This window comes from Poecilia latipinna, unplaced genomic scaffold (genome assembly GCF_001443285.1).
Source record: "Poecilia latipinna isolate Pla-1442-1.1 unplaced genomic scaffold, P_latipinna-1.0 Scaffold1631, whole genome shotgun sequence".
Taxonomy (NCBI): Eukaryota; Metazoa; Chordata; class Actinopteri; order Cyprinodontiformes; family Poeciliidae; genus Poecilia; species Poecilia latipinna.
Genome location: NW_015114247.1, coordinates 50598 through 68432, shown reverse-complemented (window position 1 = coordinate 68432; position 17835 = coordinate 50598). Strand labels below are relative to the sequence as shown.

At 41.4% G+C, this 17835-nt stretch overlaps 1 protein-coding gene across 2 annotated transcripts in view; it reads left to right on the top strand.

The window, feature by feature from the left end:
• The first annotated feature begins 3685 nt into the window (after nucleotides 1-3685).
• LOC106964167 (unconventional myosin-VIIa-like) overlaps nucleotides 3686-17835 on the top strand; it is a 38377-nt gene continuing 24227 nt past the window's right edge. Inside the window, exons 1-27 of one of the 2 annotated variants that reach the window (XM_015059499.1) lie at nucleotides 3686-3771; nucleotides 3950-3985; nucleotides 4166-4267; nucleotides 4356-4508; nucleotides 5497-5565; nucleotides 5658-5773; nucleotides 5859-5986; nucleotides 6698-6840; nucleotides 7102-7215; nucleotides 7319-7472; nucleotides 9104-9180; nucleotides 9273-9392; nucleotides 9811-9953; nucleotides 10055-10265; nucleotides 10348-10483; nucleotides 10589-10755; nucleotides 11117-11257; nucleotides 11775-11933; nucleotides 12054-12146; nucleotides 13295-13389; nucleotides 13632-13716; nucleotides 13828-13929; nucleotides 15852-16187; nucleotides 16287-16538; nucleotides 17107-17277; nucleotides 17375-17443; nucleotides 17538-17662. In XM_015059499.1, coding sequence (XP_014914985.1) covers nucleotides 3974-3985; nucleotides 4166-4267; nucleotides 4356-4508; nucleotides 5497-5565; nucleotides 5658-5773; nucleotides 5859-5986; nucleotides 6698-6840; nucleotides 7102-7215; nucleotides 7319-7472; nucleotides 9104-9180; nucleotides 9273-9392; nucleotides 9811-9953; nucleotides 10055-10265; nucleotides 10348-10483; nucleotides 10589-10755; nucleotides 11117-11257; nucleotides 11775-11933; nucleotides 12054-12146; nucleotides 13295-13389; nucleotides 13632-13716; nucleotides 13828-13929; nucleotides 15852-16187; nucleotides 16287-16538; nucleotides 17107-17277; nucleotides 17375-17443; nucleotides 17538-17662 — 3473 coding nt within the window. In that variant the 5' untranslated portion in view covers nucleotides 3686-3771; nucleotides 3950-3973. Of the gene's footprint in view, nucleotides 3772-3949; nucleotides 3986-4165; nucleotides 4268-4355; nucleotides 4509-5496; nucleotides 5566-5657; nucleotides 5774-5858; nucleotides 5987-6697; nucleotides 6841-7101; nucleotides 7216-7318; nucleotides 7473-9103; nucleotides 9181-9272; nucleotides 9393-9810; nucleotides 9954-10054; nucleotides 10266-10347; nucleotides 10484-10588; nucleotides 10756-11116; nucleotides 11258-11774; nucleotides 11934-12053; nucleotides 12147-13294; nucleotides 13390-13631; nucleotides 13717-13827; nucleotides 13930-15851; nucleotides 16188-16280; nucleotides 16539-17106; nucleotides 17278-17374; nucleotides 17444-17537; nucleotides 17663-17835 lie in introns of both variants that reach the window. The other variant, XM_015059498.1, reaches the window with a different exon arrangement.

The window sequence follows — 17835 nt, the reverse complement described above, 5'->3', positions numbered from 1 at the left end:
CTGCAATCCTTTTTTTTTTTTTTTTTTTGAGTAATATCTGCTGGAAACCAGCAGATATTACTGATGAGATAATTCTGATGAGAGGATTGGTTTAAGACGGAGGTGTCCGAAGTGCGGCCCCGGAGCCACTTGTCCCCCAACTGCAATTCAAGAATGATACAAATTTGGCCGGTGGATGCAGATGGAGACTTTTAATTTGTAATCGGGGTAAAAATTGTTACCAACATAATTAACAGGAAAATGTAATGTATAACACAAAGTATTTGCTTTCTTATAACCAAGTTTTAACAAAAGATTAAACAAAGTAATTATTTTATTGAAAAGCCAACTTGGCTGCACCCAAACCAGCTTTTATTTTCTTTTAAACTTGGCTAAATATAGCAAATATTTTGAAAGAAAGTGGCCCAAGGTCTGTTCTAATTCTTGAAAATAAATTTATTCGATCGAGCCCAAAAGAAATTTAAAACTATACGTCTTTCTTTAAGTACAGCAAAATTAAAGTAGTAGTAAGTAATAAATTTATGCCAAAAAGATTACATTTTGAGAATAATCTCTAAAAAAAAAAATCTTGGATTTCAGATGTCAAAAAATTTCTTTTGAATTTTTTTTATAGAATGGTGGAAATGTTCTTTTTTTTCTATCTACAATGACCCTAATACACAGTCGTAAAAATTGCTTTCACATTTTGAATCTATAATGAATTTTGGGCTACTTTTATTTGCCTGATTTTAGGTTGGGTTTTTTTTTTTTTTTTGTTGTTCAGCAACTACTTTTAAATCTACAACGTTGACCCACATGTCAAATAGTTTAGACACCCCACCCAGAATTATGCCACAAGCCACAGTTTCTCTGCAGTGTGCCAAGGGTTATTTATCCTTATCTTAGTGGGAGTGAGCTTTAGACCAACTGTGTACGGAGAAGAGAACCTTCTCTAAATTCTCACTCATTCACCTAGTTATCTGCAGAAGAATTGAAGTTAAATGTTGTACTATGAATCCAATCCAAGTAGGAAGTTTCAGATAAACTCTAAAGTGAATGTGGAAGTTCACTTCTGAGAGGAGCAAAAAAGATTCACCTTTAGCTTTCAAACACTTAAGAGTTTCTGTTTACATTTTATGTGTTATTGTTGTGAAGAAAAGAGGATCTCTGCAGTTATCTGTTTGGAATCTCATATGACTCTTATTTAAATTACTAAAAAAATAAAATGGGATCTGATGTGTTATTGCCGTTTAAACAAAACTTCATGCTCTCTCTTGGTTCAGCGTGCCAGTCAAGCCAAAGCTGAAACTCCTTGGAATGACTTGAATGTGAAAACTGCTAAAACGTGGGTGGCCTTTGCAGGGCTTAATGAAATTCTTCTTTGCAAATGTGCTTCCAACTGCGACTACTTTTCTTTTTCTTCTTCTTTTTGCTCTAACAGATTTACAGATTTGATTTCTGCAGCAGCAATGCACTCGTCTTTAATCAAACATTGATTTAAATCTTAAACAAATGATTAAATCAGGAGAGACTGGGCATCACAGACTACTGTTTTTGCCTCTCTTTTTTTTTTAAGATTGTGATTTTTTCTTTAAAGAACCACCGGCTGATTTTGAATTGTTGTTAATTTTACCTAAATGACAGTAGAAAATTGTGATTTAGTCATAAAATCCAAAAGTGGAGTTTTGTAAACCTTTTGAAAACGTTATCTTGCCAATTATAACCTAGATGTTCAGTATTTAATGTTTGTTCACTCTGTCTCCCAAAGATTGTATTCAAATGTCTTTTTGTTTTTGGCTTCTGAACAATACACTTATTAACCCAAACTGTGTTGTTTTATTGAAGTTTCGCTTGCCTTTGGCGGAGTCGCTGAAGAGAGGGAGGGGGACACGATGTCTAATCCAGGACAGGGAGAACTTTGAGTCATCACTTCTGCTCGTTGCTCACCAGCAAGCTGGCACACATACCTGTGCTGTTTATTTATAGTGGATAAACGGATAAGACCCATGTTTGTTTCCAAGGCGTGTCTTCCATCAATTAGTAATAAATGCTGTGGCGCAGTTTCACTCAGATAATGAGGCGGGATCAATATTAACAATGATGAGGGACTTTGCCAATAAACCGGTCAGAAACTGCTGCTGTGGTTTGGGTGTGTTAAGATACTGACAACTACAGCAGCCACCAGATTATTCCAAGTAGACATTTTTGTTACTGTTGTTAGCATGTTAGCATATTCAGGGCTGTGTTTAGAGATGCTGGACTTACCGGGAGTTCTTTAGCAGAGCCTGATCACAGTGACGCTGGTGAATAAAAGGTTAAAAAAAAGAACTTATTCCTCAGCACGTTATTGAGTAGGAATCATTTTCCATCACTGTTTTGGCGCCCCCTGTAGTGCAGCGCTCCTATGCCTTTCATAGTGCATACCCACTTTTTGCGCCACATAAGAAGTCATGAAAAAACTTTTGGTCTTAAACATGTTAATCACAAATCTTAAACCTGTCGTGGCAGGACAATTTAATCTCGTATATTCTCCCAAAGTTTTATGTCAGGGAAAAGTCTGAGTCACGCGCAGACATCTTCACCCTTGTGTGACACGAGACGGTTGCGCTACTGGTAACTAGCTGCTAATAGACACTTGCTAGGTGGCCTCTTTTTTTCTTTTTGTCTGTTATGGGTATGTACAAATTTATAGCAAGCTGCCTGAACAATGTTATGCGCATAAAAAAACCTACTTTTAAACTTGGCATTTGGAGATTAAGGCTGTAAAGAAACATACCGTCACATTCCTAAAAATAATGGCTCGAGTAAATGTTTTCGCCAAAAGTGTTTTGTTTTATTTTTTGCCTAAAAGATCTTGTGGGAATAAAAAGAGGTGGCGATTTTTTTTTTTCTTTTTTCCGCCCAAATTATTTTTGGTTTTTTTTTAAATGACGTAGGTCATCATTTTAGAAAGGAGACGACATACAGTGTGAGAAGCACAAAGCCTCGGGAGCCACAAACATTCAGAAATTTATCAATATATGCCATGCTTGATTGTAATACAGCAAGATCCTCCCACCATCTCCTATATTTATATTTTTGGGGGCTTCAATTTAATTCAAAGTGGGATTAAAGACATCTTAGGTCTTAAATTTGACTTGCTGATCCAGTGAGCAGAAAAATGTGACAGTCAGGGTTGAACTCCTGAGTGAAGCTATATGGCCAGGAGGAAGAAGTTTTTAAGCTCTGCTGTTTATCTTTATTGGTGTGGCAGCGAGATGCTATTTGCGCCTCCTTGGATTTACACAAGCAGAGTCCAAAGGCTGCACATAAATTCATTTTACCTCTGACCCTGGAAAATCTACGTCAAGGGTGTTTATGTAAACTATTAAAAAACAGAAGCATCGATGCTGATGTTGTGGCAGCTCTCTATACTAAAATTCATAGATTTAGCCTCAATATTTGGTTGCCTGTTTTCCGCTGGGTCAATCTAGAGCTGCTTTAAGCACGGTGTTCCAACAAAGGCAGTGTTTTCACAAAAGTTTATTTCAGGTTGAGGGAAAAGGTTTGACCAAACGCCACCCTGGGGACGAGGGCGGATTCAGAAAGAGGTCATTAAAGGGGAAGACAGCTGATCACCTCTCCAAGTTTCATTTCCTTTCCGTCAGAGCCAGTCCAAAGTCAAAGCACCATAAACCGTCCATCAGTCATAGAAGAGCTGTGTTTCCTCCTTCCTTATACTGAGTCGGCTGCTAAGCGAGCTCAAGCCAAGTCGGGAGGCTTAATGAGGATCACGGACTAAAGGATCCAGGGGTATACTTCCTAATTATTTTTGGTTTATGGTATATTTTTCTCTCTTACTTTTTTTTCCCTCTAAATATTTGACATTTTAACTCAGAACTCACAAGTGGACTTTGTTGAACACAATGAATTACGGTGACACAGCTCAAAGTTAAGAAACTTGTGGATTTCACATTTGGATTTATTTCAGGGAGCTGGAAAAACCTAATTCAAGATGCTGAGAAAGGTAAGACTGAAGGATCTCGTGTTTATACTTTATGTTTAAAAAGTTATATTATCAGAACTGGCTGTTATATCACCTCTGTGTCTATTCATAAAACCTAGCCATATAATAACCTATAGAATACCAGAAACTACACAAAGCCGTTGATGAGTTTGCCATTGTCACGGGCCGTTTTGTTTCCAGGGAGAATGGGTCTGGGTGGACTCAAAGATCGGGGTCCACATTGGAGCCCGGGTCAAAGAAACGCCATCTGGTCAGAGGCTACTGGTGGATGATGAGGGAAATGTACGTAACCTCTGATGACAAAATGGAGAAGAAGAAAAAAAACATCTCCATCTGGCACTGAGCGCGTTTTCTCTCAATGTTCCCTCAGGAGCGGAAACTGTCGCTGGAGGAGGAAGCCTCGCTCAAGATCATGCACCCGACATCTGTGGAGGGGGTGGATGACATGATCAAGCTCGGGGACATGACGGAGGCCGCCCTCCTCAGGAACCTGCTGCTCAGACACAAGCAGGGCTACATCTACGTGAGTCACACGCTCACTCAGGAAAACACCGTGGATGATTTTCCCTTTCGGTTCCAGAGAACACGCCATTTTACACACCAGTTTGTTCATGCAGTCATCTTTTAGAGGTTTCCACATAAAGACAAGTAGAATAATTGCCAGGGTAATGAAATTATATGAGTATTCGACTAGCTAAAATATTTTTATTGAGCCACCAGGCTGACATAGCACACTAGTTCCTCAAATGTCTTCCTTTGGAAATGCAATTTCTACCCAAAAATACGTTTAGTGGATCTTTTTAGAATAAAAGATGAGACCAAAATAAATAATAATTTTCCCCATCTTTTAATAAACACATACTCTACTTAAAGGAAAAATAAATCTGTAGAAAAAAAAAAAAAAACTATGTGGCTGCTATAACCTGGTTGTGTAAGTGTACGCCCTTTAGTACTCGGCCACAGCCAACAGCTAGCTATTAGAACATTGGGACAGCAATTGGGGCAGCTATTGTTGTGTACCACAACCTGGTACACAACAATAACAATAGCTAATAGATTACAAGCTGTTAGCTAACAACAGCTAATGACCTCTCTGCAATAGCTTTAGCTAAAGATAAGCAACTATGCAAATTTCCCAACAGAGTGTTTCACTTTATTCCTGGTTTATCAGATTTTCTACAACTGATGGCAGCTGTGAACTAAAAAGGACTGGATGCTGAAAACATTAAAACATATTCTGTTTTGAACTGTACAGAATATATCACATTGAAGGTGGGGGAAAAAAATGGAAGTAATCTCAACAAGGTTGTATCTCAGAGGTTTTCCAAACGAAAACCAGCTGAGCTCTGGATACTCAGCGTGAAGGAGTTTTATTTTTCTGCATTTATTCTATAGTTTCTATTCATTTTTACAATTTATATATTCATAAATAAGGAGCTTTTGATCCTTCTCTTCATACCAAATCATATTTTCTTCTGCTGACCACAGATCTTTTTGTTTTTGTTCTCCAGACCTTCATCGGTTCCGTTTTGGTGGCAGTGAATCCCTACCAGGACTTTCCAATATATTCACCTGAACAGGTAGGTTTGTGCCTCTTATCTCCATCCATCACACAACCTGCAGCCGTCTCCACCAATCACGTTCCCGGTGTGAACCTCCTGCCGTTCTGCAGGTGAATTTATATCACAGCCGGAAGCTCGGAGAACTCCCCCCGCACATCTTTGCCATCGCTGAGTCCTGCTACTTCAACATGAGGCGCAACCTCAGAAACCAGTGCTGCATCATCAGGTCAGAGACTGATGCGCATTGCCTTGGGTTACGCCGCGCTTGCTTTTTTATTCCTGTTCATCCATGTTCTCTGCTTTTCTTTCAGCGGGGAATCCGGAGCAGGGAAGACGGAGAGCACAAAACTGATCCTGCAGTACTTGGCGGCAGTCAGCGGGCAACTCTCCCAGCAATCGATCGAAAATCAGATCCTGCAGTCCAACCCGATTCTGGAAGGTATGGCAGCAGCACCTTTAGAGTGTTTTCACAGCTGACAGTCCGGTAGATCTGGTTCAATTGGGAAGCAGTGTTGGAACGTTTGTTACGTTTTCAGATGGTGCGGTTCACTTTCACACTGCACTGTGTCAAACGATACAAACTAGTTGAAGAACCTGTTTCCCTCCTCACCTGTGGATGCGCTGCACCAAGAACCGCTGAAGGAAACGACACAAAAACCTCAGAAGAAGACACTGAGTGCCAACTTCCTGCTTCAGAAAACGTTAACAAAAATGGAGTGGCATCAGATTTGAGCAGTTGTAGGATGGTTGCTAAAAGACCACAAGCTATCGCTGGACACAAGCGTTTGTTTTTGGTGTTATTTACCCAGAATGCCCTGCGTTGTTGGCTGCTGCCTGCTTTTAGAGCAGTCTCTGGTTCGCTCGGCGTTCACACATGCATTTGAATCACGCCTGAGTTCACTTCAATCAAACTGATGTGGACCGGAGTTTGCTTGTTTTAGGTTCCCGTCAGAATTGGATTGTGCGTTCACACCTCCACCAAACGAACCGGACTTTCTATTCAAACGAACTAGAGTTCTATTAAAGCGGACTAAACAAAGCTGGTGTGAATCCGTTCTTAGCTGCCCTTAGGCTCGTGTGAACAAAAAAAAGCAGTCGTGGATTTTTATTTTGTTTTTTTAAAAACACCATGGTTTCCTGTTCCTTTCAGCTTTTGGGAACGCCAAGACAATCCGCAACGACAACTCCAGCCGCTTCGGCAAGTACTTGGAGATCTTCTTCAACCAAGACGGGGTGATCGAAGGCGCTCGTGTGGAGCAATACCTCCTGGAAAAGTCCCGAGTGTGCCATCAGGTGAGGTAGCTCCGTCCAAACAGATCCTGCCTGTCTGTTATCTCTGTGGTGGGCAGGTCGGTGCTGTAAACTCATAAAATCCCCCGGAGGATATCTCTGGAGTGTGTTGTTGGTGTTTCATTGTGCTTGGTGAGATTATTCAATAACTGTTATGAGGAGGAAAAACATGATATTAATCATAATCCACTCTAACAGAAAAGCTCGAGCATATTTGGTTTGCTCTTCTGTCGCCATAAACTTTTATTTTTCTCACCGTCTCAGGCCTCACAGGAGCGAAACTACCATATATTTTACTGCCTGTTGGCAGGAATCAGCACTGAAGAGAGGAAGTCTTTGAGGCTTGATCGTTCCAAGGAATATAACTACATTACCAAGGTACTCCGAATAATAGTCACACTACATTCTGGGAAACGGACGCACCCCTCACGACATTGACATCCACCAGTTGCCCGCAACCGAAGTCTCTTGTGTCCTTTAGGGCAACTGCATGGTGTGCGAAGGCAGAGACGATGCTAAAGACTTCAACTTCATCCGCTCGGCCATGAAGACGCTGAACTTCTCAGAAGACCAGTTCCAGGAAATCCTCAAGCTGCTGGCGGCCATGTTACACCTCGGAAACGTCAGCTTCAAGGGTGAGCGCCGCTAGTGGTGGCTTCACGCAGTCCTACTTTACCGCAAAATTCACAACATCACGGCTGAAGCTGGAACTCTGTTTTTAAGGAAGCAGAAATGGAATTAATTAACACTAAGAATATCACGAATACAAATGACTGGAAACTTGAAGTGCTTTTTAATGTTACTCACATCTTATTATATTTGTAAAGCAGGTTTCAGCAACAAAACAGCTCAAAGTGCTTTACACCATAGAAACATCGTACAGAAACCAGAAACAAGCACTAAACATTACATCTGAATCATCAAGCAAAGATACATCACACATACCGATCAATGTTCCAGTTATTATTAATCAAAGGTGGCTCTAAAATGGGTTTTTAGCCTGGATTTAAAGAAACTTTAAGTGTTTCAGAATCTTTGCAGTTTTCTGGAAGTTTCTTCCAGATTTGTGGTGCAGCTCTTGAACTTTTTCACGGTTGCAACGAAATTTTATGCGTTCTGTTGTTTTTTTTTTTATTTTTTTATCAGATAGTCTAACATAAAGTTGTGGAAGGGAAATGGTTATTTGATTTATTTCAATTAAAAAAAAGGAAAATGTGGCTTGGGTTTGTATTTAGCTTTACTTCTCTACTGGAAAGTTTCTACCGACATAAAAACTCTAAAATCGTATTCAAATTGGAAGGGGAGCATTTGTGAAAAGCATTTTTGAAGATTCTCAGTTAGATTTAGGTCTGGACTTTGACTATACCATTCTATTTTTATTTTTAAATGTGTCTTGTCCGGCGGTACTGTTTACCTCTTCAATATTATTGTCTTCAATATTATTTTATAATTATTTTTACCTTATTAAAGAGGTAAAAACAATAACTATCTTAAGAAATAAATCTTTTCAGTTTTGATAAAAATAAACAGATACTGCGACAGACTGGCGACCTGTCCAGGGTGACCCCGCCTCTCGCCTGGAACGTTAGCTGGAGATAGGCACCGGCACCCCTCCCGACCCCAATAAGGGACAAGGGTGTAAAGAAAATGGATGGATGGATAAACAGATAAATAAATGCGGCCCTCCAATTCTCTCAACTTAACAATTTTGGCACAAAAGGCAAAAACTGTGATCTACACTGATTTAAGAGTTTCACAGTAAAGGGGTTGGACAAACACTCTCCTCACTTTCCTAGGCTGATAGGGGTCAAAGGTTAAATCTCCTAACCATACACTGAAGTTTCTAGTTGCACCATCGTTATAATAACAATAAAATAAATAATTACATTCTTTCAGCTCTTAAAACGGGGTGAATGGAGTCTGCGGTGCAGCACCGCGCAGGTTTACCTCTTGGTTTCTTTAGACACAGATAAGGAGACGAGCTTGAAAACAGAAAATCCTCCATTAGGAGCAATAAAAACATAATTTTACTGGCCCCTACAGATTGTGACACAGTAAAGTTACACCCTCACACCGTATCTGGAATGAGCTGTAAGCTTTAAAACGGAACCAAGCTGAAATGTTTTATAGAATTAAATTCACTTCATGACTATTTATCATTTAGTAAAATAACAATACACACTTTTAAAATTCGTGGTGGTTCAAGTTCATGCCATTGTAGTCATTTGTGTGTTTTTTTGTTTTGTTTTTTGTTGCATGCGACCAGGCTCCGTCATCCAGAACCTGGAAATCAGTGACGTGGGCGAGTCGGAGAACTTCACCATCGCCTCGTCGCTGCTGCAGGTAGGCGGCCGGGCCACCGGCGTCCACACGTCCTCATAGCTGTAAATACGCCGCCGCTCCTGGTTGGATTTTAACATGCGCTCGCCCGACAGGTGCAAAGGTCCGTCCTGGCCGACAGTCTGACGCATCGCTCCTTTATGACCAACAGAGAGCGAGTCACTAAGGCCCTCAGCGCCGAGCAGGCCACCGACTGCAGGGACGCCTTCGTGAAGGTACCAAAGTTTAGCCACGGACTATAAATCACAGCCGTCTGTTTCCTTATTGAGCCCTAAATCAGGACAACAATGGCACAACTGTGTTATGGTCCATCGTATAAGCAAAGGGAGCCAGTTAAATCTGTCTTAGAGCACCAACTGCCTTGACGGAAAGAGCTACTCAGTGAAATGTAAAAAAAATTATATCTTTATAACTTCTTTGCATTTTTTTAAGGTGACTGCATGGCTGTGGCTGCATGACGGAGCAGTTACAGCCCCATAAACACCAATATTGCCTTGAATGACACATCAGCTTCTTCGTAAAACTGTTTACATAAAGAAGTGTGATTTTATCACTAAGCTGGAAGTGAATAAAGTGGATCGGTGCGTCACTAAAAACGTCTTTTATTTATTCTGTGATTTTTTTTTCTCACAGGCAATCTACAACAAACTCTTCATATGGATCGTTGGAAAAATCAACAGTGTCATCTATGAGAAACTGTCCGACAAACCCAGTTCTTCGCTCCTGTCCATCGGCCTGCTCGACATCTTCGGCTTTGAGAACTTCCAAACAAACAGGTCGAAAGATTTTTCCGCTTGCTATTGAATTTTACAAACTTCGCTACGGTTACAGTATATCTTATAAGTGTTTTTTTTTTTGTTTTTTTTTCTTTTACCAGTTTCGAGCAGCTTTGCATCAACTTCGCTAACGAGAAGCTGCAACAGTTCTTCGTGGCCCACATCTTCAAGCTGGAGCAGAAAGAGTACCAGAAAGAGGGCGTGCTGTGGAACAACATCCAGTTCACCGACAACCAGAAAGTCCTGGAACTTCTGGCCGGGAAGCGGTGCAACGTGCTCGCTCTGATCGACGAAGAGAGCCACTTTCCGCAGGTACGCCGAGCGGGCCTTGGGTCTACACTTCTTAAATGATTAAGAAAACCACTTCTCAGTTTTCACTCTGCTTATGCCGCAGGGGACAGACTCCACCCTGCTGACCAAGTTGAACAAAGAACACCAAGGAGACAAGGACTACATCGGTTCCAAGCGCGAACACGAAACAGACTTTGGAATTCGCCACTTCGCCGGCCCCGTTTACTACAACACCAACGGTAACGCAAACCGCTAAGCAAAAATAAATAAATTAATAAATCGTGATGCTGGACTTCTCGGAATAAGAAGATGATATTTTTATTAATGTTTTCCTCCCTCTGTAGGATTTCTGGAAAAAAACAGAGACGGAGTCAGTTATGACATCATTAAAACGATCGGCGTCTCCACCAATAAGCTCCTCCGGGAGATCTTTGAGAAGGACATGCCAACCAACGGACTGAAGGCAGCTAAAAACGCAAAGTTCATCTTGTCGCCGCAGAACTCACCACGGGTAGGAAGCCATGTCTTCCTTTCAGCTTCATACCTGATATCAACAGATATCAGTAACACCACAACTGTTGTTTTCTATTTATTTTACACAATTAAATACAAAAAACTCCCAAAATAAACCAGGAAATTGCATTAATAGAATTAAATTAATTTAACAGTAAGTAATATTATCACATACAACCTGCATATATTAAGAGATTTAAATCTCTGCTTAAGGTCCTATTTGTAAATATCGGAAATCAGATCAAAATCTGCCAGATTCGTCAACCCCTAATGTTCCTCGACTTCTCATTTATCTTCCCCAAGTTACTTTGTTTCCACAGATACTGGCGTCCTAAGCTTTCCTTTTGTTGTCTCCGCAGCTGCAGAACGACAAACGCAAGCAAATGCCGACGCTGAGCGGTCAGTTCCGAGTGTCTCTGGACTCCCTGATGAAGGCCCTGTCCGTCTGCCAGCCCTTCTTCATCCGCTGCTTCAAACCCAACAACGACAAGCAGTCCAAGGTGAGCGACCGTCCGCCGCCACGGCACAGATAACGCACGGCAAACACACGGATGGTCTTCAGTGTGGATAAACGGAGCTCTGTGTGCATGGGATAAAACAGACTGTTTAAGTATATCCTAGTGTCATGGTTCTAAATCTTTGGGTACAAATCCCACTGGTGCCGCCCTGATCATTTATCAGCGAGGTTGTGCGATTGTTACAACTATAATCCTTCAATCAAAAGAGGAAGAAATGAAAACTTTATTGCCTGCCATGCGTTTTCTGCTGAAAGTTCTGATCTGTCGCATCTCTTTGACACTTTGGATTTCATTTTCATTACCTCTCTCATTCTGAAACTACAGCTTCCATCGAGTCTTTGCTCAGTCACAGCTTTCACTCTGAAGAGTGTCGGTGAAGCGACACGGTGCCACGTCACGTTTCCTCAAATCTGTCTGATTTCAGACAAGGCACCAATTTCTTGGTGCTTCAAAAACAGAAAATATACACGAATCTTCACTCACTCCGTTTCCCTTGCAGAAATTTGACCGGGAGCTGTGCATGCGCCAGCTGAGGTACTCCGGCATGATGGACACCATCCGCATCAGGAAGCTTGGGTATCCCGTGCGTCACAAATTTGAGGACTTCCTGAGCCGCTACCGAGTCCTGCTGAAGACCACCGTCTGCGATCCCAAAACCGTTGAGTCGCCTTTTTTATTCCTGGACTTTGAACAATTTTTCTCCCAAAACGGTTTCATATGGGCGTTAGGAACTGTGGATGTGAATATGTAACATAAAATCGCTTGACTCTCCCCACAGACCGACGCCTCAGTCTGTTGTGAAGCCATCTGCAAGGCTGTAATCAAAGGAAGGGACGAGTGGAAAATTGGAAAGAAGAAAATCTTTCTAAAGGTATGAAAAGAATAAGATTAAAATCTGGTGTACAGTTTATGAATCAGTCAAATCACTGCAGTTTTTTCTATCTGTTTATTGCCAAATTACATCATTCAGTTCCTCCAGTGTTTCAGTGTCAACACAGATCCCCGCATTTTTTCGCATGTAACTGTGATTTATTGAAAGTCTTTCACAAAAATGGTCAGAAACAATTTTCCAGCCATTTTGCAGAACAATCAAAACGACTGATTGTTCTGCAAAATCAGCCACACAACTGAAGTAATGATGTTATCTTCAGTTGTTATAAAAATTCTATATTGATGAAATATGACCTAAAGGAAATTTGACTTTGTAATTCAACACCTTCAAATTTAGTCTCTGTCTCTTTAAGAAGCTTCTGCTCTTTCCGAAACGTTGCCTTTCAGGAAGTCATCACAACATGGCTCCTCTATTAACCATTTAATGTTTTTACCAGTGTTGCACTGGGAAGTAGCTCGTATAAAGAGCAGATGTGGAGTTTTACCAGGTGTTTGCTATTTGCTATGAGAGGAGGAGCTGCTCTGTAAGGCAGAAACTCAGAAACTGCAGCTCTGAGGAGGAGCTGAATGGTTGCCATAGAGATTAAAGTATTTCTCAAACATGCATTTAAGAATAAAAGCAAATACGCCAGGCCCGTTTTTGATGATGGAAAAACATAATCTTTTTTGATGTAAATATATAATACTGCCCCTTTAAGTGATTGCTAACTCCCACCTTCAGGGGGCAGTATGTCTTACTTTTACGACACTGCTGCCTCAAGTCACCATCTGTAATCAAGTGGAAAGTAGGAAAAAGTCACATTTACAATCATGTAAGCGCAGATATTGGAAAATTCAAAAAAAAATATTGCAAAAAATAAAAATAAAAATCATCATTAAAAAAAAAGTGAAATCCCAGAGGGACTGATCAATGTGAAAAGACGATCAATAATAGTTCATTTTAAAAAGACTTCAATTAAAAGAAAGTAAAAGTTTGACAGTTTGTGAATGGGTTCACTTTGATTTTCCCTAAAATGAAAATGATTTTGAAACCCTTTGCTCTGTCTGATTATGTCAGTTTTGAAACTTTGTTATCTGAATCAGAATCATCTGAATTAAATCATTAGTTTTTTGCTGTTTTTTTCCCAGGATGCCCACGACGCTGTTCTGGAAAATCTCCGGGAAGCAGAACTGAGCAGGGTGGCCGTGGTGATCCAGAGGGTTATGCTGGGAATCAAAGACAGGTGCAGCAAGAAGAGCTGAAATCTTAAACCGAAATGTGAACAGCCCAATTAAATTTATCTCCCTCCCTCCCCTTTCCTCTCTCCACCCGCAATAACTGATAGGAATATCACTGCAGCACATCTACAGATAGTGATTTACTGCCATCTATATTGCCTGGATAAGCGAGATGTTGCATAAGAACACGTGAAGAGATGCTGATCATGAGAAATGTTTATTCAACGAATCGAATCTGCTTTTTCAGAAAGCTCTTCCTGAGGAAACGGGGCGCGGCCGTGGTGCTTCAGAAGCAATGGAGAGCTTACAGAGAGAGGGTGGTGCAGAAGAAGGTGTGATGGTTTCTAGCTTCCAGTTGGCCTTTGGAGTGTGGACCTTACTCATTGAAGCTGAGATCGACCTATTTTTGCTAACTTTTTTTTGTTCTGTTTTGTTTTTTTCAGATCCAGCAGGGTTTCGGGCGCCTGGTGTCAAAGGTCCGCGGTCGGAAGCTGAAGTCTCAGTTCCAGAGACGGCGAGCGGCTGCCGTCGTCATCCAGAGCCAGGCATGTGCTCCGAATACCGAGTGACCACGAGAAAACAAAAGCTCACCCAGGCCTGTAACTATGACAAATTTTCCTGGACGATAAATTGTCCGAGAAGTTTTCGCCATAAGCAACAATTTTCAAGTAATCTAATGCTAGTGACATAATAATAACAACGCAAGAACCCGTTCTCAAAAATCAGTCAACTTGAAATTTAATGAACAATCTTGTTGGCACTGGGAACTGGAAGACATTTTAAATACCCAAAATAATAATAATAACAAAACAAAACTACAGGAACAACAAATAAAATTAATTATAAAGTTTCTGTAAACAAAGTTGCCCTTCAAAAAAGGGGCCTAGCTGATCATCATGCAAATGGAATTTATTGAGCTTGTTTCAATTCAATACAATGAATTAATTTATTCATTGCTAATCGCGACAAGCCTAAGTGCACCCTCTACCAAATATGGAGCTTTACAGATCAGGACAAAAGTGGATAAATAAGATTAAAAAGGTTCTAAAACCCATTGAACTCTACCCTCAGGTGTCCAAAAACACGAAGCAGACGACACACTGTCACTATTTATAAAGCCAGACACGACTTTATCAGCCTCACACAACTGTGGAGGGATTTCGTCCCACCCTCCCCACTCAACGCTTCAGTCCATTGAGTCTTGGAGACATTTATTTAAAGCTCAGGCCAGGCTGAAGTCTGGATACCGACTGGTGACGTTAGTAAACCTTCATTCAAGTCTTCCTCTCATAGATTTGCCGCTGTGTTTGGGATCGCTGTGCTGTTGGAACTAAACAACTTCTCGACTGTTTCTGAAATGCGTCGACATGCTAAAGCCAATCGATTTGCTGCAAAGAGCCGAGGGCCTTTCCCACCACTGTGCTCGACGGTTTGCCAGTGTTTGCTTGTGCCGACATGTTGCGTTTGGCTTTCTTCAGACTTGGCCCTCTGGATCTGCTCTTATCTGTTCAAAGCACATTGCGTCCAGAAGTTCTGCAGTTCATTTAGATGCAACTTCGCAAACCTTTAAGTCAGTGTTTCTCAAACTTTTTCCAGGGTGAGGACCACTTCACCCGTTTAACAAACCTAACTTGAAGTTGGCACACAACTACACAATCTGAAATGAAAATATTAGTGTCTTAACTCCCTTATTGTTGTTCATCCTGTTAAACTTGAGTTGCTTTGGCAGAAACAAAAAGATCTTCTTCTGCACCACTAAATACAAAAGTTATCCATCCATTTCTATCAATTGTATTTATTTACCAATGAAATATTTTGAATAAATAAATAAATAAATAGTTGTTGAAGTGCAAGCAAAGCTTTACAAGCAGGCCTGCCACGATAACAAATTTAGCTGAGCAATCAATTGTCTCAAAAATTATTGCGATAAACAATAATATTGTTTGAAGACTCATTTAGATAGAGAAGATTGATTTATCTGACTACCTGATGCAACAGTCACTCCTCCCTTACACTACGGAAATGAGGAAAGGAGGGTCAGTGGAGTTGAGCCTTTTTTCATTCAGTGTCAATAGAAAAACAAAAAGACAGGAAGAAACGATAAAGCCGACAAATTAAAATGAGATCTATCATTTTAATTTATTGTGCGATTTATTGCTTTGTTGTTTATCGCGACAGGCCTAACACAAGCACGCAGAGTAGTAAAAAACAAATAACATTTCTCACTAATTGAGACCAGCAAAGAGCCGTTAAAAAGAATCGAATCGCTCGTGAACGACACATCAAAGCCCTCAGCAGGTTTAACTTGGCTTCCTCCTATCATATGAATAATCCTGTCGTTTTCTTTCTGATGGTCCTTTGAAAACATAGTGTGTTCCTCTTTATCTTATTCATATTTAAATATTCTATGGTGGATTTCACCCTTCAAATATTTTAACTGCAATTTCTTGTGATGAACTGACCGTAGGTGCGAGGCTACCGGGCGAGGAAAGACTACCGGCAGAAGAGAGAAGAAATCGCCCATCAGGCTATGCTCTTAGAAATGGAGAGGCAGGAGGAAGAGGATCTCAGTGAGGAACTCCATCAGCGGCTGATGCAAGTCGCTGAAGAGCAGGCCGACATAGAATCACAAAAATCTGGCCGATCTCACGAATCGAAGAAATCAAGTGAATCTGAGAAATCTAGTGAAGCGGAGAAATCTAGTGAAGCGGAAAGCTCCAGTGACTCTGAATTGGAGGACGGCTCAAATAAAAACCTCCGACTCTTTGATGAAGACGCAGAAGACAAAAGATCAGACAATGAGGTCAGGCGACTACTCTGTTGTGTTACGGGGATCCACCACTGCTTTATTAGTTGTCCATAACATTTCCTTTGACCGTCTGTTTCCTCTGAGTAGGACGAGGACAAGGAAAGCCTTCACAGCTCGAAGGAGATGACGGTCGTCGTCACGCCGGCCTCTAACTCGGCGAGCTCCACGCCGTCGCTGGACGAGGAGGAAGAGGAAGAGATTGATGACGGCTTTGACGACGAGACCGATATATTCTCCTTTTACAACTTCAGCAAGCGCCACTTCCAGAAAGACGAGGACCATAAGTACACCGCACAGAGGCTGAAGCAGCCGCTGCTGCACCACGAGGACGAAGCAGACGCCCTGGTGAGACGAGGCGGTAGTATTAATATCTCGGGGTGTTTTCGCACCAACCATGTTAACTGAACTCTAGTTCGTTTGTCTAGAACGTATCGAACTCTTGTCCACCTACAAACCCAGGTCTAGGTTTGGTTGAGGTGAACTCCGGCGCGGTTTGAATGCATATGTGAACGTCAAGCAGACTGGACACTACTCCAAAAGCAGGAAGCAGACAATAGTGCTAGGCATTGTGGGTAAATAGAACCAAAACAAGCATGAGAGTCTAGCTGGGAAACAGCTAATAGTCTTCTATCAACCACAAACGAGAAATCCTACAGCCGCTAAAATACTCCACTTTTTTGTACATTTTGCAAAGAAGGAAGCTCTGTTCATGCTTTCTTCTAAGGTTTTCCTCGTTTCATTCAGTGGTTCTTGGTGCAGCGCCCCCACAGGCGAGGAGGGTAACAGGGTTTCCAAAGGGTTTAATCTGTTTGACAATGTAGTGTGAAACCGTAGCAAACGTTGCAACTTTGCTCCCCAATCCAACCGAGTCTACTGGACGTCTGCCTCACACTCAGTGTTCTCCCTCCGCCAGGCGTCTCTGACCGTGTCCTGGATCATCATGCGGTTCATGGGCGACATACCGGAGCAGAAATCTACAGACACCCTATCTCAGCATTCCAGCACCATGTCCCAGAGCACCCTGTCCCGCCTGCTGCCAGGCAGGCAAGGCCGGAGGCTGAGCAACCTGGTGGGGCTGGATCAGGTAAGCTCCTGAGAAACAAGAAATAAGAAAAATAAATAAAAACATTTTCTTTTATCAGTGGTCGTTATTTCATCTTTATCCACACATTTCTGAACAGAAAATCCTGAGGAAGAACAAGAAAAAGTTTGGCGCTGGGAACAGAAAAGCCTCAGCCATCCTGGAGGAGGTTTGAACCATATTTGTCTCTCTTCCAGTTGGTTCTTATTCTCGGTATTATTTGCGTTTATAACTTCTCTGTTTTGTTTCCTCATATTTCTCAGCCAGAGAACCTGACCGAGGACGAGGACATTCTGGTGGGAGAGAGCACGACGCTGTATCGGCAGCTCACGCAGCTGGAAAAGCTGCACATTATCGTTGGATATGGCATGTCACGGCAAGGCATAAGGTAAAATGTGAACGCAGCTGGTGAAACATTATGTTTTGGTGGAGAGTAGCGGTAGTTTTTTTTTTTTTTTTTTAAAAATATATATATATATATATATATATTTTTTTTTTTTTTTGCCTTTTCTTTACATTTTTAGGTGAGAGATATACTCTCAGATCTGAAAACAGAGGGAA